General features: G+C 28.8%; 1 protein-coding gene across 2 annotated transcripts in view; it reads right to left on the bottom strand.

Moving 5' to 3' along the window:
* LOC129616416 (14-3-3 protein zeta) overlaps positions 1-27,470 on the bottom strand; it is a 35,280-nt gene that overhangs the window by 3,441 nt on the left and 4,369 nt on the right. For both annotated transcript variants that reach the window (XM_055532037.1, XM_055532036.1), the window contains exons 2-5: positions 8,857-9,044; positions 8,679-8,792; positions 8,490-8,616; positions 83-206 (exon numbers count right to left, since the gene is read on the bottom strand). In XM_055532037.1, the coding sequence (XP_055388012.1) occupies positions 83-206; positions 8,490-8,616; positions 8,679-8,792; positions 8,857-8,918 (427 nt within the window). In that variant the 5' untranslated portion in view covers positions 8,919-9,044. The remainder of the gene's footprint in view (positions 1-82; positions 207-8,489; positions 8,617-8,678; positions 8,793-8,856; positions 9,045-27,470) is intronic.

The following is a 27,470-nucleotide window of genomic DNA, read 5'->3' as shown; positions in this document are numbered from 1 at the left end:
TCAGTAAGTTGTGTAAGTAGGTATTTGTTTAAATTTCATGTATAACAATTTATTGGGTATTATTAATGTATGTGGTACTTACTATTACGTGCATCCCCAGTAGCAACTTCTGCTAAATACCTGTAATAGTCACCTTTCATTTTCAAGTAAAATACCTTGCTTTCTGGATTACTCGCTTTAGGGATAAGATATTTATCCAAAAGACCCTAAAATTAGAATACAACAATAAAAATATTATTTAAATGTATATGTATGTACATATTAGTAATTAATTAGTATTTAATTAATAAGTAATGTGCCTAACATACTAATAATATTAACTTAGCGGATTGCAGTAGAAAGCAATGTTGGCAATTTCTTCATACCTCTGTAGCTCAGTTGGTAGCACGTCCGATTAGAAAACAGTAAGTCACTGATTCAAGTCCAGTTCGAAGAGAAAAATTTTTGATTTTTCTGCCTTTAACTCGTTTCTTTGATTACGTCATCTAATCTGTTCTGCAGTTGTATGCAGAAATTTCTACTAAGTTAATATAAAAGTTTTCCTTTACAAGAGTTATATGTGTACGCACTACTGTTGATCTTATACATTTCAGACAATATAAATTATGTATACATGTGTATTTTTGGATATTTTTTTGCGTATCTTGCTTCTATATATGTTATATGAGACGATTTCCCTTATATATGTACGATTGAATGTATACTGTATGAAATAATAATCTGTGTGTATAGGCATATACGAATTTATTCATTTATGTATACAAAAGTAATAATTAATAATTGTAATTCTGATGATGCATATCATTTAAAAAAATATTTAGTGCATTCGTATAATAAATTTAAAAAAATCTGATGAAGTACATATCCAACCGCAATGTGTATTGCCTAGTTAAGTGAAAATATTACAGAATATTATAAAAATGTCTGTTAAATACTTCTTTCCAATTTTTAGGACATTAGTAAGCTTGTAGTTAACAAACCTCGAAAAATTGAAATTTGGCTCTTAGTAGAGTTTCGCTTTGTGGTACCCGAATCCCCTGAAATGCTCGCCGTGTTGGTTTCGGTAACAACCAGAACTCAAATATCAAATTTCAAGAAGTTCCATCAATTCGTTCAGTAGATATGGTGAAAAGTGAAAAATCGGCCAGCAGGTCAGTTTTCAAACCCTGATCTTTCCAAAAAAATTTTATGTTCATTGTATTAATACGAAGAATTTAAATATTAAATTTTAATTAAATCGGTTGATAATTTTTCTTTATATACGCAAAATGATCAGCCCGTAGTAAACTTCCAGTTGCTGATGCCTGATTTTTTCCAAAAGTTAGAATATTTCGCGGATGCTCGAGCGAAGCTTATATATGATATTTCAACTAAATCGGTTGAATAATTTCTTCAAAATGGTCAAAAATGTAAAGCAGGCCCACTAAAAAGTTGATCAATCCGTGCCATGCCCGAAATAAACCAACATATAAAATCTCAACAAAATCGGTTCTGGCGAACTTGAGTTACACACGTGCACACACAGACCGACAGGTTGCTAAAAATAGTTTATTTACACTTTCCTACCATGGAGAAATTGGCATGCATTCCCACCGGAAATTTTATATGTAAGTTTATTTCAACTATGGCACTGATTGATCAACTTTTGGGATATATCAGCCCTCGGGAACTGCACTTTTTTGCGGGCCTGTTTTACATTTTTGATCATTCTGAAGAAAATATTCAAAAGATTTACTTCAAACTTCATACATAAGCTGTACCACATAAGATTTTTTTTATTTTTTGTTCAAATGCCAATTTAATAAAAATGATTTTTCAAAAACTTATAATTATATGTCAAAATAACTCCAAAAACCACACACCATCTTTTGTAAATCAGATATACTATTTACATCTGCTGGAAAAAAATAAAGTAAAATATACCGTACATTTTCGCATTTGTTCGAGATAGTGCAGTCATGCTTAGTTGTTGCTACTCTTAAGTAGTTTGAACACGTAAATCGAACATAAATAATATACATATACATAATTCCCATTTCACTTATTAAAATATTTACTTTTCAATTTTTTAGCTTGTTTATTTTAATAATAAGTTTTTTCTTGTGTTAATTCTTATTTTTATAAAACAAATTGTTCATCAGAAAAATAAAAATATTGCTAATGATGAAAGAATTTTAATAATAAATATACTAAATTTTTTGCTGAAAAAAATTCTTAAAGAATCTTAAATTGGGAACTCAGGTGGCCTCCTATATATAAATGCGAAACTCGCAAATTTGCGTAAGTTGATTTGCGATTCTCAAGTGGTTTGGTACTGTGTAACAAAACTGCATCGCAAAATTTTTTGCTTTTGACATTTCTGACAGTTTTGAACGAAAAGTATGCATCATTCTGTAGTACCACTTGCTACTAAGGCATCCACAAGTTTGCGATATTCGATTTAAATAATAGCAATTTTAGCTAAAGTAGAAACAAGTTTATAATTTTGGACGAAAAATTGTTTTGTACTGCTATTCTATTAAACTAATTTGTGTATTGTTTAGGATTATTTAGTAAATACGTTAAAATAATTTACGTCAATATTATTTAGGGCATCTTTGTAGCACAGCAAAATAAATAATACGAATTTAGACTAATTTCTGTTAGGCGGAAATGTCGTATACATGCTCTTATTTTTTATTTGTCGTTGCAAAGCAGCTCTTAGCATATGCGTCGGGTTAATAGAATATGTTTATTTAATGACTACATACGTATTTAGTAAAAGTGTTAAATCTAACCGACTTACTTAATTAATTGCACCGGAGAATATCGAACATTTTTTTTTCATTTAAGATGTTTGTAATGAAAAATTAAAGAAAGGTATATAACAACATATACCATTGGTTAGAGGGCCGAAAATCGATAAAACCTTTGTTCCGCAGTAGGAGCGAAATCTCAAGGGTTTTCGAGATACAGGGATTTTAACGAATTTTCACGAGATTTCTAGTTATCTAAGCTTTTTTCATTATAACTTCCGTTTCGAAAAAGATAGGGGCTTCAAACAAACAGTTTCTTAAAGGTCTTATATGGAATGGCTGCACAGGTTCGTGTAGCTACCATACAACTACGAGCTAATTTTCAGTATTTGGAAAAATAATAAAGCTAGATTCATGAAACTTGGCAATCATGTGTTCAATTGTAGGTCTCATATATTGCTGAAGTTTTGTTGGAATAACTTGATAGATTCAGGTAGCTGCCATACAACTCCAAAAGCTAAATATAATTATTTGGGAAAATAATAAAGTTATACTCATGAAACTTGGCAGTCGTGTGTCTAATTTCAAGCCACACATATTCCTGAAATTTTGTTGAAATTGCTTGACTCGCACTTGCATAACTGCAAAAGCTAATTTAAAATATTCGAAAAAATAATAAAGTTAGGTTCATGAAACTTTGCAGTTATGTGTCCAATTATAGGTGAGATATATCCGTGCAGTTTCTATAGAGGGGTTTGTCAGGTTCGAATACTTGGTATACAACAAAGAAAACCTAATTCTATACATTTCAAAAACAAATTTTAAACTCAGATTGCCTAGGTACAGAGGAATAATTCGGTCGGTTTATACCGACTAAAACATTGTTACCTGTTTTAGTTTTGTTTAATTATAAAAGATATAGTGCAGAAAAATTATACTTAACCATTGTGTATTTATGTAGTTTATAGTAATATACAGAAGATAATTTTTGTAATGACACGAAAAACTATTTTTTTAAAGGGGCGCTCGTGAGTATTTTTTAACTTAAAATAGCGCAACTCAAATAAGTAGTTTGTTGTGTAATTATTATAATTACCTTCTGTATATCATTGTAAGCTATAAACGCAGTGCTATGATTAAGTAACATCATGAAATTCAAAATATATAGAAATATATTTTTCGTTGAAATTCTTATCGTGTAACGTAGATGATAAGTTAATTTTGCCAGTCAATTAAGGAAAATGGTAAAATTGGTAGTAAGAAAAACTGAATAAAGATAAAAATGATCAAAAAATAGTTTTTTAAGATGAAGATGTGTCACCTATGATATTCATTTCCTACTTTCTCATTATGACACAATGAGAAAACTAATATTAATAATGAGCAGGCTGATCCGTATTACGAAAATAATGAACGTGAGAGTAATGTCAAGACCAGGAAAAAGCATTTGAAGCTAATCTTGAAGTCCAAGACAGTGAATTGGAGAATCAGAAAAATTCTCAAAGTGACAATGCGCTTAAAAGTAATATTAGGACCGAACGAAATAAGCTGGAAACCAGAAAGGTCAGGAGAAAGTAAGTATCAGTTTTACGGCTGTGCAAAATCTTCAAGAGGGCTTCCACTTCCAAGAGGGCAAGTTTCCTCTTTTCATTATAAAAGAAAAATCGCTTATTACAATTTACTTTAAGTCAAATTTACGAATTTAAATTTTAATTAAATCGGTCGATTATTTCTCTTTATATACGCAAAAATGTATATTTAGCCCGTAGTAAACGTCCAGTTGCTGACGCTTGCTTTCTTCTGAAAATTAGGAAGTTTCACGGACGGTCGAATGAAGCTTATATATGAAGCTTATACATGAAATCGATTGAATATTTTTTTCAAAATAGTCACAAATGTAAAACAGGCCCACTAAAAAGTGCAGTTTCCGAAACCTGATATATCCCAAAAGTTGGTCAATCCGTGCCATAGTTGAAATAAACTTACATATAAAATTGCTTCAAAATCCATTTAGCCGAACTTAAGATGTGCACACACAGACCGACAGGTTGCTTAAAATAGTTTATTTACACTTCTCTACTGTGGAGAAGTGCGTTCCCACCAAAAACTCGTTATGTAAAATTTGTTGCCATCACATAACCTACCTATTGTACACACAATGCGGTCGGTAATAGTTGTTTTTCTAACTCACGCAACAAACCCTTAAATTCGAGTATTCTGTTAGTGCCTCTTTAAATTTTTTTTGTTTTATGTATTTCAAAGATATTTAAATTGCTTATCCTAAACGTATGCAATCTTTTAAAAATATTCAGGTACAAATAATTTTAGTACTTTTGAGACTTAATTTACTTTTCAACAACATTAATTCTATAATAAAACAGAATTTAAGAATTAACGTGAAAAGAAATAACGTGTAACAATAAATACTGGAAAAGGAGAATAAAAAACATAAAAAGACCAATAACGCAAACGTTTTCTCTGAAACAAAAAATATTTTTAGAAAAAATTATACGAAAGATATTAGGAGACTATCGATTCAAACTAGTAATAATAATTTACTTAATAACTTGAACATCAATTAAAATATGCAAAGGGTTGCTAATAAGTATATTGAGGAAAATTTTAGGTACAAGGGTCGCCCATTTGTGTGCAATATATAAACAAACTTCTGGAAGATGTTCTCCAACAGTCCCGCAAATTATAGAAACTATAAGTAATCTTAATTCTCTAATCCAAAATCATGAAATTAACAGAGTTGTATTGATAAATTTTCATGATGCAACGCGATCAAATAAATTGAACGAGCTGCAAAGACTTGAAAACTATTTTACTACAGTAGATGATATTAAAAATATATTAGGAATTCTGAAAAATAAAATTTCTTCGGGAATTGATTGCATAGCGAATATAGTATTAAAAAAACTTTTGGATTCTGTGTTAGAGATGTATTGTATTATTTTCAATGACTGTTTAAATTTAAGTTATTTCCCAACTTCTTGGAAAAACCTGGGCCAAACCCTTATAGGCCCATTAGTTTATTACCTAATATAAGTAAAGTTTTTGAGATTATTATTAATAGATTTCTTACGCAAGAAACAAATAAAAGAGACATAATCCCTTTGAGTTGGTTTGGTTTCCGATATAATCATAACACAACACATACAATGACCCAACTAGATTTGGAGAAGGCACTCGACACAGTTTGGCTTGATGGTTTAAACACATTGTGTAAAACTAGTTAACAATATGATTAGGAATAGACTTTTGAAGTTCTTTCTTTTAACGGGAAGCATTCAAAAAAATTTGAAATTGAAAATGGTCTGCAGCAAGGTACAGCTAATTCACCAATTTGTTTAATATTTTTATATGCATTATAAAAATATGCATTATAGTATGCCGCGCTAGGGAAAGCAAGCCGCTGCCTTTCTGCGTTTGCAAAATTTCAAAAGGCCATTTTTATGGTTTTGGGGGGTATAACTTAAATTTTGTTCTACGAAATAAGTTTCTAGTAAAGATCAAGGGTGTAGAAGTTTTATAAACAGACACACGGACAGACGGACGGACAGAGTGAAACTAATAAGCACTTTTTTTCAAAATTTTTTTGGAAAAGTGCTAAAAATGAACTACATTTGCCGAATCAATATGTGCAAATAAATGAATTTTTATTGATCTTAAGTAAACTTAAAAAATTCTATTCCTTTTTATGTTTTCACAAAGCTATGAAGAATGGTTTTTGTTTAATTAGTTTTTAAGAAAGAAGTGGTTTTGAAAAAAAAAAACATAATTTCTAATATACAATAATAAAAGTAAAAACTTGTATTTTAATTAAAATATTTCAATTGTGTTTAATTGTTCAAAAAGTTTAGTAAAAGCTCTTGACATTGTACACTTTTCCAAAACGCGTTTTATACGTAGTGGAGACGTAAAATAAAAGTAAATCGGGTATAGAAAAAATCGAGTACGCTTTTCTTATACCTTCTCATATAAATGTTGCCATAAATAACCAATTAAATTAGCATTTATTTTCAGCAAAATGCAGCATAAAAATGCAATATTTTTAATGACTTGGTAATGTTTGTTAAAAATTAACTTTTGCACAGAACTTTAAATTGAACTTTTCAAAAAAACCTCAAAGTATGTAATAATCCCCTCTATTATGTATATCAGTATCGGCCGATAAACGATAATTTATCGGCAAAATTTTGTGTTTGTATTACCAACATTGTTTATCGGTAAATTTTATCGGAGTCGGGAAAGCTTTTTTTCCTGTATAGGAAACGTATTAGCTGGTATTATGAAAACGATAAATTGTCGGATTTTCACCGATTTAAAAGCGGGTACAAATTTTTAGACGACAGATTTTTTTTTTTGTAAAATCTTCATTTTATCAAGGAAACTGGTGTAATTAATTGCTTTTTTAAAATGTAAGCATTTTTTCTAAATTATTTTCTTTCAAAATGTTATTCATATATTTTATTTAGGAGTAAAATCGTAAGCAACAAAAAACAAATTGCGCGGTTAGTAGAAAAAATGGAAGAGGACTTAAACCTGACAAGGAATGATAATCTGAAATTCTGGATAAACCTAAAAAATGTGTACATATTATATAAATAATAAAATAAAATAGGTACATAAACATACATTTTGTTGTCTAAATCCAATGGATTAGTTGAATCTCTTATATGTCGTCTTTGAGTAGCTTGCGTTTCTTCACTTACTACCGTTTCTTCACTTTCAAAATATAATACACGCGACATTTTCCCGATATATGTATATTTTTATTTTACAAATTTAACAGAAAATAATTTGCTTACAACAACTTTTTAGCACATCAAAACCAAATTCAAAATAGTTTTAAAAATTTTTTGAAAATAACTTTTGAAAGAAAACAAATGTCATAAGAAAAAAAAAAAACTTTTTCTCCAATTTACAAAAACAAAAATTTGTATGAAAAAGCTTCTTTTAATCGGTTGAAATATTTTTATCGGTATCGGTTCATAATACAGAAGAAATTTAAAACCGATTAGAACTGCCGATAATATATCGGCCGATACCGATGTTCATAATAGAGGGGAATATTGTAAAAATTGTATTCCAAAATGTACGAAAAGCTTTAGTAGTTTTTTTTACAATTTAAAGGTATTGAGAGCTTTGAGACGGTACTACAACCGTATTAATACCGTACTTAAATATTTTTTACAGCATTATTGAAGTCACGGTATATCGCGATATATAGCGAGAATTGCGCTATATTTGTGCTCATAAACAAATGTTGCTAAGTTTGTTGGTGCTAGTATTCACATGCGTGCATAACTATGTATGCATTTCAGATACTACCACAATTTCATTGCATCTTCTCGTATGCACACAAATATCTCATATAGGGAAATTTATATACGCATTTTTTTGTTGCAGGCGAATAATTTTATACTGAATTAGTACAATCGGACTACTAATTATATTATATATAGTAATATAAATTTTATTTTAAGTACAGAGCAGAAAAACTCTTCCTTTTTCTAAACTTCATTATTAAGAGATGTTAAGAATGAAATTGCATAACCATTTTTTAACTTTTCATGACTTCCATTGTGCAGATATCATATTTCATATTTGTTTAAAAATCCAGTACAAATACCAGTATCCACTTAAAAATAATCATAATCTTATGGAATTATTCTTAATTGTTGAAATTTAAAATATACGAAAACAATTAGATTGGTTTTTGTAATTAATGTGGTTTACTGTACTCACCAAGACTTCATAACAAATTTCCCTAAGTTCTTTTTCCACACGTTCCCTATATTCTCTGGCCAATTGTTGTTTCCTAGCAGAAGCTTCCGTTTTCTGTTCAATTGAAGAAATTACTCTCCATGATGACCTAAAGGCATTTAAACATTAGCGATTGCTTTGATGTATACTCAAATTATATTTTGCAATTACCTACGGGCTCCTACTACGTTCTTGTACGCCACAGATAATAGATTTCTTTCTTCATTAGATAATTCATTTCCGGTTTCTGTAACTGATTTCATTGCCTGCGCCATATCATCATACCTTAACACATATAAACAAAATATATATAAAAACAAAAATTTTCACAAAAGATAAAGAAAAAAACCTTTCGGATTGTTCAGCAAGTTTTGCCTTTTGCACCAATTCCTCTTTATCAACTGTAGACATTGTAAGATATTTTTATTTAACTTAAAAAAACGCTCAATAAATGTGCAAGAAATGAGTAATCTAAGAATGTTGATGTGAAATTGTTAATCGCTTGAAATTCCTAAATGTACCGCAATTTTCTGAAAACTAATTAACATAAAATACTAGTTTAATAAATAGAAGTTACTGTTTTTTAAAAGAAATTCTAGTTAAACTTAAAAACTATCTATACACTGGAATTTACAATGTTGGAATATTTAGTCGAGCCAAAGGTCAAAAACTCGGCAATTTAAAGGAGTTCAGTTAAGAAACAAATAATTTTTTTAATAGTTAACTTACATAGATTTATAAATAAATGAAGCCATCTTTTTAGCCTTAATATTTAAAAAGAAAAATATTAAATTTACAAAATTCGAATCAGTGGTAATTTTTGAATAAAATAGATGTGACACATCATATCAAACAATAAAAGTTTTCTAGAATAAAGTTGGGTCAAACCAATGGTTTGTATTGTAGCACTTTTCCCTTCAACAAATGGAAATACTGCTTTTAATTAATGTAGTCTATGTATACCTACGACACTATTAAAATTGTTTTCATTCATGTACAAAGTTATTTTAGGATTGCATACATCTAGGATGAACGATTTATGCAGTCTGAAATAAAGCAAAAATAAATTTAAAGAAATGTTCACATGATGCTCGATTTTAAAGGTTAACTGTATGAGTTAAGAAAAATAATTATATTTTTTAATGACACGGAATTTACCGTTAGCTTTTTTCGTTTATAGAAATTTTTAAAAAGGTTTCACAAATATAATGTGTCAATATTCAAATTTTACCAATTTCGAAAGGTGATAACTTACGAGGGGGTGGAGATGGGAAAAACTTTTCTTCTAACGAAATAAACTATTCTAAAATAATAAACTAAAAATAAATAAACTATGAATATTTAAGAGCTGCTAAAATTTCAGACTTCTGTAACGTACGGTGTAGAAGAAAAGCGGCATCAAAAATTTAGAAAAAACGGATTTTAGATAACGGTAAATTTTAACAGTCATTTTGTTTTCTAAAAGTCCAGAAATAGTATCCCGCAATAAAAGAAGCCATCTACTATTTCTCTGCTTTTGCAAAATTTGAAAAATGTTTATGGCTTCATTGCAATAAATAGTTAAAGTAGAAGTTTTGTAAACAGACACACGGACAGACGGGCAGAGTGAAACTAACTGAATTACTAATTACATTAGTAATTCAGTTATGCAAAGCCCGGTAGGCAACAACTCCATCAGCAAACAGTTACCGAACAACCCCACAATTTTGTGTAAAAGTTTCAGAAATTTTAAATTTTTTTGACACAGAATTTTACCCAGCTGCTTAAGCTTTAATTTTAGACCATTAAACGTTAAAATATCTTTTATGATACAGGAGATATAGTATAAAAACCATTTCTATGTCAAGATTTTAAGAGTCCTAATAAAATGTGGAAAATCAAAAATTGGTCACTATTTTTAATTTTGATTGATTTTGAATGCTGTAATTGTCAACTATTACTAATTTTTGATCACAACATTCACTTTAAAAAACAGTTCACATTTTTAAGAGCCGTTAATATAGTAAAAATATAAATGATCACAACATTCACTTTGAAAAACAGTTCACATTTTTAAGAGTCGTTAATATAGTAAAAAAATAAAATTTTAAGATTTTTAATGAAATTTTAAAGGATATATTATTAGAGCAAGAATATATATACCGGAGACGATTCCTTCAAGTTATTAAAAACTTCATACCAAAGTAAGTATAGCCGTCACAAAAGTGCAGGCCGAGTATATAAAAACTATGATTGAATTTTGTACGAAGCTTGAAATAACACAAACACCTGCATTATTGTAAAATATTTAGACTTTTATTGATAATCAAATGCAATGATAAACAAATTAAGACTTATACTTAAAAAAATTTTTTGAATAAATAGAATAAAAATATGAAAATGTTCAAATCCATACCTAAACCATAATATATAATATTGAACTCTTTACTGAATCACCCTGTATGAAGTTTCTTTTTCTCCGTCACAATTGCTATACATGACAAATGTAGAAAAAAGAATTTTTATATGATAATATCACAAATTGCATATTTTTTTATTTCTACTTCGCTCCTGAGAAGAGCGTAGGGCTGGTGCACGATATTGTACATAGCCATGAACCAGTTTCTTACATCATTAAGTTTACTAGGTAGGTAGCGTACCGTAGTTTTTTTTTATATTAAATAGTTAAGATTATTGATATTTACTATTTTATTTTTCTGGTATTTTTTTTTAATATTGGATATTATTGAAATATGGCAATTATTTGATATTAATTTTTTTTTTATTTTTATACGTAATGTTTATAAAGCTACATAATATTGAATATAATTTTTATAGTGACCTGACTGGGCTTTAAAAAATTGCATTAGGTTTCCGTAACAGTTTAAGCTATGAGTAATTTCACTCTTTCAGTAGTTAATCTTTGATAAAAAACTTTAAAACAAATTTGTTATTGTTAAGTTTTTTTTTTGACCATAAGCCGTAAAACGTTAAGAAATATTAAAACAAGTTTTGCCATTCATACATATGTATAGTAAATATCAAAAATTATGCGCATGAATAATTTTATGATTTACAGAACACTACATGGAGTAGAGTACACTACATTTACAGTTTGGTTTTACTACATTCGCGTAAAATCCAACTTTCCAGCGAAAAAATTGGCAAGAGTTTTAAAAGTAAGCATTTGGCAATAGTTTTTTTTTGTTTTTATTTTATTCTTATTCTTGCCAATTTCTTACATATTGGGTGACTTTCAAATTGTAAAAAAACTGTTTTAAATCGTTTTTAAATCACCTTTAAACTCGAGCTTTTAAGTTTTTCTACTAGATTGCCAAAATACTGTTTAAATATTTAACAAACAGAAAGATTTTAATAAATTTTACATTCAGTGGCAGCACCACAAACAAAATTTATAAAAAGCATCAGCAAATTTTTCTCTGCTTTTTCCGCGTATTCAAACAGATTTTCAAACAATTTGGAACTTACTTTATATTTGGAAGCTTTTGAAATACAATATAGAACATGAAACATTGCAGCGAAAACGTTTTCTTAAACGTTATTTGTTACTATTTTTTTCAAAACCTAACCTAAAACTATGGCAATTATTTTATTTTTATAATTTGTATTTAAGTAGAAACATTTGAACAGTTATTATCTCAAGTTTAAGTATGAGCTTATGAGTTATGATTGATTTCACATTTATATTACTTTTTTTTAGTATTGCCTATGGACTAAAGTGAAGAATAAATAAAGCTGTTGCAAACCAATGGTTTGTAAAGTAGCAATTTTCCCTCCAGCAAGTAAAAATAGTGCTTTTAAAAACCTAAATTAACAAATTTACTTTCATTGCATACATTTAGGATGCACAATTCATGCAGGCTTGAAATAAAGGGTATAATCGAAAAGTAATCAAAAATGTGCATCAATGCAGCGTCGATGCAAAAAAATGTTGCTGATGCTATACCGATGTGAGGCATGTACCTTGTTGAAATATAATTTTGACATTTTTGGACACCTTCTAAATTTTATGTTTTTTGGCGCTTATTTGGAAAAGATTTTGTGTAAAAGTATTAAAATTATTAACCACTTAAAAAAAGTTTTTAATTTCAATTAAGTTTTGGAGATTTTAATATAAAAGAAAATTTAAAAATATTACTCGTAATACTGTGCATAAAGAAATAATTAACTTCATTAGTTATTGAGCTAAGATAATAAATTATTTACTTCTCAGTTTCCATTTAAAAAATTTGTATCAATACTAAATCACAAAAAAATTAATGCACAGCTGATTTAATATGATACGAATTTTTGACATTTTTGGACACAAAACTTTAAAGTGTTACCGTACCTTTTCAATCATGCATTTTCATACATGATTTTTATATGATTACACATCGATGCTGCATCGATTACTTTCCGATTATACCCTAAATTCTCCAATATGTATTAATTTTTTCAATAATTATTTCCAATGTTTTCGAACAGTTCATTTTGCGATGGATGCGTATATTTTTTGCATGGTTTTCTGCTTAACTAATTTTGAAAGAGTTTACTGTATGTACAGTAGAGTTTCGCTATGTGACATTTAAATTCCATGAAACCGAGTATTGAATTTGAACAAATTCCGTCAATGAGTTCTATAGATATGGTAAAAAAAGGAAAATCGGCCTGTATTTCAGCTTTCGAGTCCTGATCTTTTCAAAAATTTATAGGTTCACTATTTTACCACCCCAAATTTGTACATAAAATTTCAAAAAAAAATGCGCGATTCTTTCCCTTTATATACGCAAAAATGAAAAATCGATCCCCGCAGAGGTCCAGTTCTCGAGGCCTAACATATCACAAGAGTTGATCAATGCGTGGAATAGGTAAAATAAACTCACATATGAAATTTTCGTGAAAATTGGCTCAGTGGCGACAGTGCATATATTGCGTATGTGATACATACCCATATTTTTAACAGTTGTATAAAAACTTTTGCTATTATGAATTTGCAATATTGTGTTTATTAAAAATGTATTTTTTTTGGGCCAATTAAACGAAAATTCTAGGCCTTTTCATAAACGCAGTATATCGCGATACATAGTGAGAACTGCGCTGTATTTGTGTTCATAAACAAATTTTTATGAAACAAAAACAAAACTGAAATAAAAAGAAATTTTTTATTTTTAAGTACAACAGTTAACAGACGAATTCCTAAAAAGACTGCAAAAACTAGTAAAAAAAAAAAAGTACAGCTGATTTAACTGCGGTAGCCATGATAGTTTAAATATTTTTGTGATAGGTTAGCAATGTTTATGAGAAAACTCTATTAGCAACATTTGTTTATGAATACAAATATAGCGCAGTTTGTTTATGAAAAGGCCAATTATTTTCTTACAAAGTTAGCTGTCAGATTACTTTTGTATTAATTTCTTGAAGGGAACTTAAGAAATATTTGCCTTCATTGACAATATTGATATTGAATAGAACAATTTTGTTCAAAATGTACTACCTTTAAAATCGAATTGTATAGTAATGCCCCTGTACTCCCTTTTCCACGAATACTCCGTTTCAATTGAAAGACCCCTTCTCGAGTAATTCAAACAACAGCCTGATTCCTTGTGGCTCTCATTTTACTTTCAGTAGCGATCTACAATTTTTACTCTTTTTCTCAGTTTCTTTGTAAATTCAATTTCTTATTCAAAAATTTTACTCTTTAATTCAGTTCACTTCTATTTGGAAGACAATAAAGGTTTACTACGTTAAAAACTGGAAATTTTTTTTTCAACACATTTTTCAGACGAAATTTACCAACCGATTTTTTTTAATTTTTATATATTTTAATATTCTGATGTTTTAAATGAAAAAAATGTGTAGAATCACAAGAGCTAAGAATATTAATAAATTTTCTTCACACAAATAATTTCCGACGCCCCTTTCATTTAAGTTCAACATAAATTTGGAATTTATTTTTGATTTACTCTCTGAGCTTGGGGGACTGACTTGAAATTTCGTTCATTTCGTATACAAATTCTCAAAAATACATACAAAACTAAAAAAAGATTTGTGAATGTTTGCATAAAAATGCATTTTTCGCATGTTTTTAAATGCATTCAACATGCTTTAGAGGAAAAATTATGAGATAGAGGAAAACGAATTTTTTTTTTCTTGAGTTCTTTTTTAAAAAAAAAAAGAGAATTCAAGAGAAAACAAAAATTCTGATTTTGACAATGTGTATCTCGAAAACTATGGCTCAAATCAAATTAATTGTGAGACCAAAAATAAAAAACAATCAATCGTCTATAAAACACGCTCCCAATGATAAATTTATGTTGTATGGTTCCGAAGTTATGAGTATTTATTTATATGCAAGAAAAGTCTGGTACCTTTTTTTTAACAAGCTGTAGCTTAAAAATGAATAAATCTTCATCCGCCCCCTCTCCTTTCCATACAAGTTTTTCCTAAAAATTGATCAAAGAATCATCTCTAAATTTATTTGCCACCTTATTCGAACCACCCTTTGGTATAAAAAAGTAATATATAAGTAAATCTATGCAATAACATTATTTATAATTACCTTTTTGAGATAATTAATATTTACTTGGAAGCTGTACCTCATTTACATTTTCATATTTTGTGATATAAATTTATGACATATTTACTATTTAGAGAAACCTAGGTATATATTGGTTATATTGTAACAAGTTTAGCATCATTTTCATAGCACATTACAAATAAATTCTTTCTCATTGGCTAATATTTTTTTTGAATAGCGATAAACTTGTGTCCATCAAAACATTTTTTATTCAAATTACAAGCTATTATTATTCAAGGTACACTTTATTTTGAAAAACAAAAGGTACTATTGCCAAAAGAGCTATTATTATATCTTTACTAAAATATTCTTATTTCATAATTGAAATATTTACGAAATTGCTATGCACTATTTCTTTTAGCTTTATATATTTTATTCATATAAATGAAATTTTTATAACCGGTTTAACTATAAGACACATTGAAATATGTTTATGTATATCATATAAAGATAAAAATTATTTTTACTTTGAGTTTGAGAACTCCGAAATTCTTTATAGTTTTAGATATGAATTTTCTGGTGAATATTTATTTGAGTAAATTGTGCTAGATTAGATAAAATACAATAACATTTTATGGCCAATTTCCTTTTAGTTTTCAAAAATTCAAATCAATTGTAATTGTTGAATAAAATAGAAGTGATAAATTTTTATAACAGTAAAAATTTTGTTCGCAAAATGTTAACCCCGTATTATGTTAACCCCATTAAAACCGTTATTTAATTATGTTAACCCCATTAAAACCGCATTATGTTAGCCCCATTTTATATTAATTTTTGCTTTATTTCAAAGACTGCATAAATCGTTCAACCTTAATTTATGCAATGCTAGAAACAGTTTCGTTTATGAATGAAACAAATTTTAATAGTGTAGTAGATATACAGAGACTGTATTTAACAGCAGTATTTTCACTTGTTGAAGGGGAAAGTGCTACAATACAAATCACTCAATTTTATATTTATAAATGTTCATTTTGGTTATTTTCATATAAGTGAATGGCACGTTCGAAAACATTTAAAACTATATAAGCGAAACTTATTCAGTTCTGATTTATACTAATTGCAATTGGAAAAAATGTAAATCTTATTTGATATAGAAAAATATGTTAAAATTTTAATACTATGTAATATTTGGTAGCAACATTTTAAAATGGTGACTTTTTAAAGCATTAAAAACTTTTCCTGGTTAATGTTTTAGCAAAACAAAAATAACGCAAAAAAAAATCAATTATGTTTTACTCGAAATGGCAAAAATATAACAGAGGACAACATTCTAAAATGGTTCAGCAACCTAGATGACTACTTAAAAAGTATAAATCAAGAATATATTTAAATAACTCTTCAAGAATTCTAGATGGCGATAAAACTAGCTTCTCTCTTTGTGTTAAAATCGGCGAAACAATATCTCATGGAGGTTATAAAACTATTCACCAAGCTTGTGCTGGAATTGAAAAGAAGACATTGACGGTAGTAAATGACTTTTCGGTAGATGAAAAATTATTTGACCCAATAGTGATGTTTTAGGTTCTGAAATTGACACACGCTTTTCGAAATCAGTTTTTTGTTTAAAATTGATTTGAAATAAAATTTCGTTTATGAAGACAATTATAATATAATTGTATTAATATTATTTTATTTATAATATAATTATATTAATATTATTTTTACTTTGTGAGCTCTTAATTTTAAATTAGAACAACTTTGAATTTTGGAACAACACATAACTGCAATTTTTCCAAATAAAATCTTTTTTTTTAATGATTTGTATACTCACAACGAAACTTTCTGCTTTTTTACATTTCACAAATTTTTGATACTTGGGCTAAAAAATACAAAAGTGGCATCTTGTATCAGATATTTTACATTTACGACCTATCACATTGATATTTTGCTTAAATATTTCATACAAGTGAATGTAAATGAATTTAGTGCTTTATTAATAATTATATTAATTGGCAATATATTTAGTACTGCAAAAAAATTAAAAGTAACAACTAACAATGGACAAATAAATTAAAAATATTATGAGTTTAGATCATTTATTCGGCGAAGTCTTTCGGAGATAAATATCTAAAATTGAAATGTAAGTAGTTGAAGATGAAATGATAACTATAGGTTCAGACTTGTATGAAACAGAAAATAATAATTTTAATAATATTTTAATAAATCTATTTGTCCTAATGGATTGGTATAAATAAATAATAAATTACATTTTCCAATCGAACAAAAGTCAATAACTGTAAGTGTGCATGAAAATAAAACTTCATATTCACTGAAAATTGGCCAAATAAATAAATGTTTTTCAACATACACTGACTATAAATTGTGTGTACACCTACGAATTTTGCAAATACCTAGTAAAAAATAACTATAAACAGGAAAAAAAGTTGCAAATATATTCTTTTTTAAATTATATATATTATTATCTAAAAAGTAACACAATTTCGTTTATTTATATTAAACATAACATTTTTTTTATGCATATTAAAATTAGTCGACTGTTGGACGCCCAAAAATTTTCCGTACACCAAATATAAAATCGAATTTAAGGCAAATAGCCAATGCATTTTGTGAAGTTATTTTATCATTTAACAGAGAGCCTTCAGTATTTGAGTTCAAGTTTTGCAGACAAAGTTGCGACATTTGTTTATTTTATCATAAAAAGAAAAAATAAGTAAAATACCAATTATTACCAAAAATTTTATAATAAAATTAAAAAATGAGAGAAAAAGTTTAATAGAACTTGTAAACATAGTGATACAAAATTTTCAGTATGTGACACAAAATTTTAGAAGAACTAAAAATTTAGAAGAGACAAATTAGCCTATGTTTAGAGCCCAGTCAAAATATGTCGATATCACTACAGACAATCCAAAATTTTCACCATACAGAAAAGTATAACGGTCGAGTTACACGCAGAAAACCTTACATATCAAATAAAAATAAAAGAGCGAGATTAGATTGTATCGAAAACTATATCAATAAACCCGAAGAGTATTTTAGCTAATATATAACAAGAACTGCACTATATTTGTGTTCATAAACAAATGCCGGCAATCAAGTTTGTTCATAAACATTGCCCACATCACAAAAACATTAAAATTATTTTGATAGCGGTTGCAGATTTTTTAGGAATTCGTCTCTTAATTGTTGTACTTGAAAATAAAATTTCTTTTTATTTCAGTTTGGTTTTTTTGTTTTTCTTAATTTTAATTGTTCCTGAAATAAAATTTTCCACTACTTGGCCCAAATGTCTGTTAACAAAATTTTTTGTTTATGAACACAATACTGCAATTATTGTTTTGCAGTATTGTATTTATAGAAAACTTGCATAAGCTTTTAAAGTTCCTGATGCGGTAGTTTAGGTAAATTAATGAATTAGGCTTACTAACCATGTGAATATATTTTTCAATATAACTAAAATTACATAAATACCTAAAAAGAATTATATGGGCTTTTAATATAATAAAGTTGGGTCAAACCGATTGTAGCACTTTTCCCTTCAACAAGTGAAAATTCTGCTTTTAAATACAGTCTATGAATACCTATCACACTATTAAAATTATTTTCATTCATATACAAAACTATTTCTAGGATTGCATATATTTAGGATGACGCATATATGCGGTCTTTGAAATAAAGCAAAACTTAATATAAAAAGGGGTTAACATAATGCTCGATTTTAAGGGTTAATTGTGTGAGTTAAGAAAAATAATTATATTTTTTAATTTCATGGAATTTACCGTTAGCTTTTTGCGTTTATAAAAATTTAAAAAAGTTTGCGGTTTCGAAAATAAAGTGTCAAAAATTCAAATTTTATGAATTTCAAGAGACGATAACTTAAGAGGGGGTGAAGATGGAAAAAAATTTTCTTCTAACGAAATGAACTATTTGTTAATGGCTAAAAGCCCCTAATTTCAAAGTTCTACAATATGGGGTCTAGAAGAAAAACGAGATCAAAAATTTGGAAAAAAAGGACTTTAGATAACGGTAAATTTGAACGGCCATTTTGTTTTTCTAAAGTTTAACTATAGTATACCGCGTTAGGGGAAGCAAGCCACTGCCTTACTGCGTTTGAAAAATTTCAAAAATGCTTATGGTTTCATTGCAACAAATATTTAAAAAAGGCCATTTTTCGTGTTTTGGGGGGTACAGCTTCTAGAGGAGGGGAGATAGGTAAAAATTTTGTTCTACAGAAATAAGTTTCTAGTGAAGATCTATGTATGTATGAAATTTCAACTTTCTATCTTCAAGGGTGTAGAAGTTTTGTAAACAAAGTGTCCACGGACGGACGGAGAGAGTGAAACTAATAAGCACTTTTTTCAAAAAATTTTTTGAAAAGTGCTAAAAAACGAGAAAAAATGGAGTTGACCTTGTCAACTCTGTGCCCTACTAATATATTCGTTTGTGTGAAATTTCAATACCATAGCTTTTATAGTTTCTGAGATATAGCCAAATAAATTTTGAACTTATATGACAGCTACCCGAATCGGTACCCCGATCATGTCCAATTTAAATAGGGTTCTGGCACTTACTACAATAAATCATTTGTGAAAATTTTCTGAACTTAGCTCAGTTAGTTTTTGAGCTATTGATGGGAGGGAGGGAGGGACGGACGGCCGGACGGACGGAACGACAGACGGACAGACAAAGCTAATCAACTCAGAATTCAACGCTGATCAAAAACATACACATATACAACTATTTGTATGAATTATAAAGTATATTAATTTAATTTAGAGTATATTGAGCCCGATATTATACTTGCTATACACGTGTGATATTCCTGAATCGGAAGGAGTGACAACAGCTACATTTCCTGATGATACAGCAGTTATCGCAATAGGACGAAATTAAAATGAATCTACACAAAAATTACAAAGGGCCAGTGATGAGATCTTAAAATGGACTAGAAAGTGGAATATAAAACTTAACGAGGTGAAATCAGTACACGTAAATTTCACTAATAGGAAAATTGACAATTCATTTTCGGTTCGGATAAATGGCAACTTGATTCCGTAAACGCAAACACGGCGAGGTATTTGGGAATGACGTTGAACGAGAAGCTCAGATGGAAGGAGCACATAAAGAAAAAGAGATCTCAACTAGAGGATTAATACATCGAGGAGGCGTAAATTGAAAATATACAACAAAGTTTTGATATATAATCAAAATGATTATATATTTTGATATATAAGCCTGTCTGGGCTCACGGTATTCAGTTATGGGGCTGCGCTGCGCAGACAAGAGCTTATCAATAATCAAAAACGTTAGAGCAAAATTAATGGTTAGTCGTTTCCGAATAGTTTTATTGTTTATTTTGAGGAGGGTGTTTTTAGTGGATTAAAGTTCCACACTACTACTTTTCGTCTGGCAGTGTCTTTCGAGATTTTTTACCCTTCCTCTCGGTACAAAAAAAGAAAAAAAATTATTTATATGGTATACACATGAAAACTATATACATATATACATATGTATATATGTGTGTGATTATATAAAAAGTAAATATGCATTGTGGGAGATATATCATACATAATTAGCAAACTTGTTAAAATCAAATGTACATTTTCTTAAATATGAAAAAATACATAAAAATCAACTCAATACTTCGAACAAAACAAATTTGCACTATTTTTTTCTTGTAGTGTAGCATTTACTGAAATCATAAAAAAATAAACAGAGCCTGCAACTCGTCAACTGTTAACTGTCAGTCTCTCTTAGTCCAGACCTGTATTTCTGTTTGCAGTGTTACGTACAATGCATTATTATTTGTAATATACACATATGCATATACATTACATAATAAATAGTTGAACATTCATATGCGTGAACATCTATATATATTCACACAAGCATATTTCAAATTTACAGCCATATTTATGCAACATAAAATATAAGTCGGAGTTTTCACTTTAAAATCGTATAAAATGTATCAAAAAAAAACTGACAAATGATAAAAATATACATTCATACATGTAAGAATCTACTCACTATTCACATTTCACTCTCTCAATGGGGATAAAGTAAATAATTCAATCAGTGTTCCCGTCTTGGCACCTTTGTGCAAAAATTTGCAATTTTTTTTTTAAATCAAAAAAAAAAATAAACTATTACATTTACCTAACAAATATTACCAAACAATTGCAATTCTTTCAAAGTTTTCAGAAGAATAAATGTACATATCAACCAAAGCGAGGCGTTATATTTCGCTTTAATACTGGATCGTTTACACGTATATATATTATGTTTATTAGTCATGGGCAATATAGTTCATTTCTGCGATCCGTTCTAAACGAACTACTTTTTTCACTGACCGATTATAAACTCTCGTTCAATCGTTCATTTCGTTCACTTGTTTTCTGCATATATAATTACATGTTTCTTGATTATAATTATATGGCTATTCGTATTTATGAAGAAAATTAAAAAAAAAAAGAGTATTTAATGGTTTAAATGTCTCTACTTATATAAGCCAAGTTTAAAAAGTTTAAACCGTAGAGAAAAATTTAAAACTTGAAATTTAACTTGAAAACTTTTATTTAAAAAATTCATAAATTATGAAGAAGTTAAATTAGAAATAATTTCTTAAATTTCAGGAAATAAAAATTTTAAACCATTTGAGCTGAAATTTATTATTTATAGGAAATTTATAAAATAAAAATAATTGCTATTTATTTTTAATTCTCGAAAAAAACTGACATCCTATCCGAATTTTTAAGACTTTGTTTAATTTACCTTAACCTTTTATCCTTAATGGGTTAGAATGTTAACTTTAATGATTAATTTGTTTTTACTTTTTTCTTTTATTTAAAATATTTAGGCAAAAAAGCGATCATAATTATTATTGTTTTTTAAATATTTTATGCATAAAATTGAAAAGTAGCCCAGTTCAATGCTTCCTTTTTTTTAATTCACACAGGTAGCTTTCAATTTGAATCAACTAGTCTCATCTTTCAATTTTCTTATTTAGGTAAATTTTGAATTTTATAAATAAAATATTAATTTTATAAATTCACTTAATTTCACTTAATTAATATCCCGCTTTATTTCACAAGGTTATTGCAAAAGTAAAATTTTGAAACGTTTTTTTTGAAAATTGCACGTTTTTTTGCACCTTTTAAAATTTCCGAACTCTGAATTCAAGTAATAATAAAAGTTTATAAAAAGCAAATTAACTTATACGATGGTCACTATTTATATTTCGTGTCTAGCAATAAAAAACAAACATTTATCATTGGAAATGGTTTTATTGTTTTTCAAAATATTCCCCATGAAGATCAATACACTTTTGCATGCGCTGAAACCAATTTTCGTAGCACTTTTTCCACTCCGATTGAGACACCTCCAAAACATGGTTTTTGAACGCATCGACTGCTTCTTCAGGTGTTGAAAATCGTTGTCCACGCATTTTTTTTTGATGTAAGGGAATAAGAAGTCATTGGGTGCTAAATCAGGACTGTACGGCGGATGACCCATCAATTCGACATTTTGAGCGCTGAAATAGTCCATTGTTTCAGCTGATTTGTGAGAGCTTACATTGTCATGATGAAGAATGATTCGCCGGCGCTTGTTTGTTTTCCTTATTTCTTCGAAAACTTTCGGCAAACAGATGGTGGTGTACCATTCAGAATTGACCGTCCTACGTTCCACTAAAGGTACTGTGGCCACATGACCGGTTATACCAAAAAAAAACGCGATCATTTGCTTCGATGTGCTTCTTCCACGAACAACTTTTGTTGGATTTGGCTCGTCTTGGAACACCCATACGGTCGATTGCTGTTTCGTTTCGGGCTCATATGCATAGATCCATGATTCATCACCTGTGACTATCTTATAAACGTCTTTTGACGCACCGCGATTGAATTTTTTCAACATTTCTTTGCTCCAATCGACACGAGCCTTCTTTTGTGCAATCGTCAAATTTTTTGGGATCCATCGACAACACACCTTTTTCACGGCAAGATGTTCATGCAATATCTTATGTACGCTGGTGGAACTAATGCCCAAGGATGCCTCAATCTCACAGTATGTCACATGCCGGTCCATCATTATCATTTCGCGCACAGCATCGATGGTTTCCGGCAAAACGACCGAAATTGGCCGACCTTCTCGAAATTCATCCTGGAGCGAACGGCGTCCGAAACCAAACTCTTGGTACCAGCGATTTACAGTGGTTTTTGATGGTGCTTCATCACCAAAAGTCGAAACAAGTTGATCGAGACACTCTTGTCTCGATAATCCGCGCCGAAAATCGTAAAAAATCATCGCACGAAAATTTTCACGGGACAATTCCATTTTTTGACCGAGATGAATTTTTCAAGTCACTGTAAACAAAACAATTCGCGCTCGAATGACAAAACGTTCCGAGTGAAGTTGTCCTAAAAAATGTCAAACTTTCCAATGGAAGTGTCAGATTGCACCTGGCAGCACTAGTATTGCCAGGACCCGAAATATAAATAGTGACCCTCGTATATGTTTGTAGTTATGAAGTTTATACATGGATATTCTTATTTTATTCAAAATTTACATGCAGACCTTGACATTACAAAAAATGCAGGCCTGAATCCGGCTTTTTTTGTGAATGGGTTTGTAAAATTGCATACGTATTTTTGGCGAAATGAAATTTCTGAAGAATCATATTTTTCTGTTGTTTTTTTAGAAAAATTATGATTTGTACCTATTTTCATTTCGAGTTTTCTATACGAAAAGTTGACTAAAACATAAAAATTATACTAACATGAAATTTGGAGTTTCCTGAACAACATATCAAAAATTCAAATTTCAAATCAAAATTTTAACTATAATTTTAACTAGATTAAATACGTATATTTTTGAGTTTTTTCCGCATTTTTTTGTACCGCCATGTAATACAACATATCTGAGAGAATTGAGAGTAAAAAATGGTAATACAGTGAATAAAAAAAATGTGGTGCTATATTTTTTAGTCTAGAATACGCAACTTAAAATAAAGTTAATAAAAATTTTATTGGATTTTAATTTAAGTTAATTGAAGTTTCTGATGCAGTAGTTTAGGCAAACTAGCAAATTAGACTTACTAGCAAAGTGAAAATAATTCCTAATCAAACTATAATCACATACGTAACCAGAAAAATTATATGGACTTTTAATATAAAAAGAATTCACATATGCAGTAATTTTTATTAATTATGAAGCATATAAGTTTAATTAATATAGTATACACACGAAAAATATGAATCTATATGTATATGTGATTATATCCCAAAATGCATGGGAGATATATCATACAAAATTGGTAAGCTCATTAGTATCAAATGATTTTCTCCATCAGTTTGATCAGTTCTCGTTCGTTTTTCTTTGTATTGCTTATAGCCATAGGTTATCTAGTATATTATTCAATTTTATTTGTTTAGATTTCATTTATACTTCATGTGTCGTTTTACACAATACCTTTATTTGTTTTGTATATTATATTGGTAAGGCACTGATTCGGTCACTTTTGTATGTATAGTATTTCATTTATTTTCCTTCTAATTTGATTTTATCAATATTGTATATAGGAGTATGTCGTTGGTTTTTAGGAGTGTTGGATTTATTATATCGTTCAATTTTACTTGTATTGTATTTATATTAGCAACTGATTTTGTGTGTATAGTATTTTATTTATTTCACTTCTCGTTCGCTTTTATCAAAATTCCATATCGGAGTATGTTGTTCGTTTTTATAAGTATTACATATGTGTTATTTAGTATGTCGTTCAATTTTATTTGTATTGTGCAATATTAGTACAGAGAGAAATAAGAAACAAGTAAAAACGTTTCAGTCGGTATAAACCGATTGAATTATACCCTGCACCTTTCGTTGTTGTATAGCAATTACTCAAACCTGTGAAACCATTCTATAGAAACTTCACGGATATGTCTGACCTATAACTGGACACAACTGCCAAGTTTCATGAATTTGACTTTATTATTTTTCCAAATATTTTAAATTAGCTTTTGGAGCTGTATGGCAGGTACCCGAACCTGTCAAGCAATTCCACTAAAACTTCACAAATATATCTGATCTATAATTGGACACAACTGCCAAGTTTCATGAATCTAACTTCATTATTTTTTAAATATTTAAAATAAGTTTTTGGACATGTATGGGAGCCACTCGAACCTGTCAAGCAATTCCACCAAAACTTCAGAAATATCTTTGACCTATAATTGGACACACAACTGCCAAGTTTCATGAATCTGACTTTATTATTTTTCCAAATATTTAAAATTAGCTTTTAAAGTTGTATGGCAGGTACCCGACCATGTCAAGCAATTCCACTAAAACTTCGCAAATATACCTGATCTATAATTGGACGCACAACTGTCAAGTTTCATGAATCTAACTTTATTATTTTTTAAATATTTAAAATAAGTTTTTGGACTTGTATGAGAGCCACTCGAACCTGCCAAGCAATTCCACCAAAACTTCAGAAATATATCTGAACTATAATTGGACACATGACTGCCAAGTTTCATGAATCTGACTTTATTATCTTGTCGAATTCCAATAACAATAGGGTTCATCCTTGGCACAAAAGAAACAACTTGTGACAGTTTGGTGTCGATTGCATTATTCGTTTTTGAATTATCGTGCGATCAGACGGACGGACGGATGGACGGACATGTCTAAATCAACGCAGAATTTTACGCTGAGCAAGAATATATATATATGTCCATACCGCAGATGACTCTCTCAAGTAGTTACAAACTCCATACCAAAGCTAATATAAAATGCATATCAATTATCAATGGTAAATGAAATATGTATACGCAGTAATTTTTGTTAATAACTAAAAAAGAGAATTGGAATTCTAAGTGAACGATGAACGATTCATTTTTGAAGAAGTTGAACTAATCAGCTAAATAGCTAAATTCAGTGTAGTAATTCGTTCTTTAAGATTAGTTTGTGCGCGAACGACACATGACTAATGTTTATTACTTATGAGTTTTTAGCAAAAACGTTGTCTTGAATTTCATTTAGGCACGTATTATGATCGACGAAGCGAGTTAAATTCTTGGCGAATATGAATTTTTGGTTATGTGATTGGCGAATTCGCTAAATTTTAGGCGAATGAATTATAAAATCTGTCAAATGAAAATTCTGTGTGACAAACTTGGCTAATTAAACCAAAAATCAAATTAATACATAAGGGTTTTTTTATTGGATATAACACATATAGTAATATAGTGAAAAAATGTAAACTAACTGTAAATTAAGTTCATAAAAATCTGCAAATTATTGTAAAAAATATTGATTGCTTAATAAATCAATAAATAAGATTGTTTAATTAAAGCGTGAAAGCAAAAAGCAAAAACAATGTACATATGTGCGGTGTTAACCTTATTATTTACAGTAGGTTTTCTGATGTCTTGCAGTAGCCACATTTTGGATCTGGTGAATGAAAGCATTCGCTGATCATAATTTAAAATATCATTCGATTCGCCTAGCCATTCGCTTAGCCATCATAATGACGGTGTTAATTTAAATATGTACCTGACGCTGGCTGGGTGACCTTCTAAATCTAAAGTTTGTTTTTTTTTTTTTAAATTATGAAAAGGCAAAGTAAATCGTAAGTTATTTTACAAGATAGGATGCTTCTCAAAAGTCTTTAAGTTTTCAAAGCAAAATTATATTTTTGAAAAAAATAAAGTAAATTTTCAAAAATAAAGAAAATTTGACATTCTGTACTGAAAACAACAAAAATTTTGAAGAATATCCTGTCTCGTCATACGTCTAACAGAAAGTGGGTGACAACCTTTAAATAATATTTTGAAAATAAAAGTTTTTCTAAAAATAAATGCATTATTTTTTTTGCAAACAATGAAAATAAAAAAAATATTAATATTTTATAAATAAAATAATAATTTTATAAAATATTAATTGATTTCACTTAATTCATATCCGGCTTAATTTCACTAATTTATTGCAAAAGTAAAATTTTGAAACTTTTTTTTTTTTAAAATTCCACTTTTTACTGCACTTTTTAAAATTTCCGAACGGGAACTCTAAATTCAAGTAATAATAAAAGTAAGATATTTCGTTTTTAAGCAAATTAACTTATATATGTTTGTAGTTATGAAGTTCATACATGGATATTCTTATTTTAAAAAAATTAGAGTAAAAAATCTGATGTGGTTAGCACATAACCAACCGCAATGTGTATTGTCTAGTTAAGTGAAAATGTTACAGAATATTATAAAAATGTCTGTTAAATACTTATTTCCAATTTTTAGGACATTAGTAGGCTTATAGTTAACATACCTAGAAAAATGTATATTTGGCTCTTACTAGAATTTCGCTCTGTGTTACTCGAATTCCCTGAAATGCTCGCCAGTTAGTTATCAGAACAACCAGAACTCAAATATCAAATTTCAAGAAATTCT

This window comes from Condylostylus longicornis, unplaced genomic scaffold, assembly GCF_029603195.1.
Source record: "Condylostylus longicornis isolate FDR11 unplaced genomic scaffold, ASM2960319v2 ptg000199l, whole genome shotgun sequence".
In the NCBI taxonomy this organism is placed as follows: Eukaryota; Metazoa; Arthropoda; class Insecta; order Diptera; family Dolichopodidae; genus Condylostylus; species Condylostylus longicornis.
Note: the sequence above shows the minus strand (reverse complement) of the source record. Positions and strands in the feature narration are given on the sequence as shown.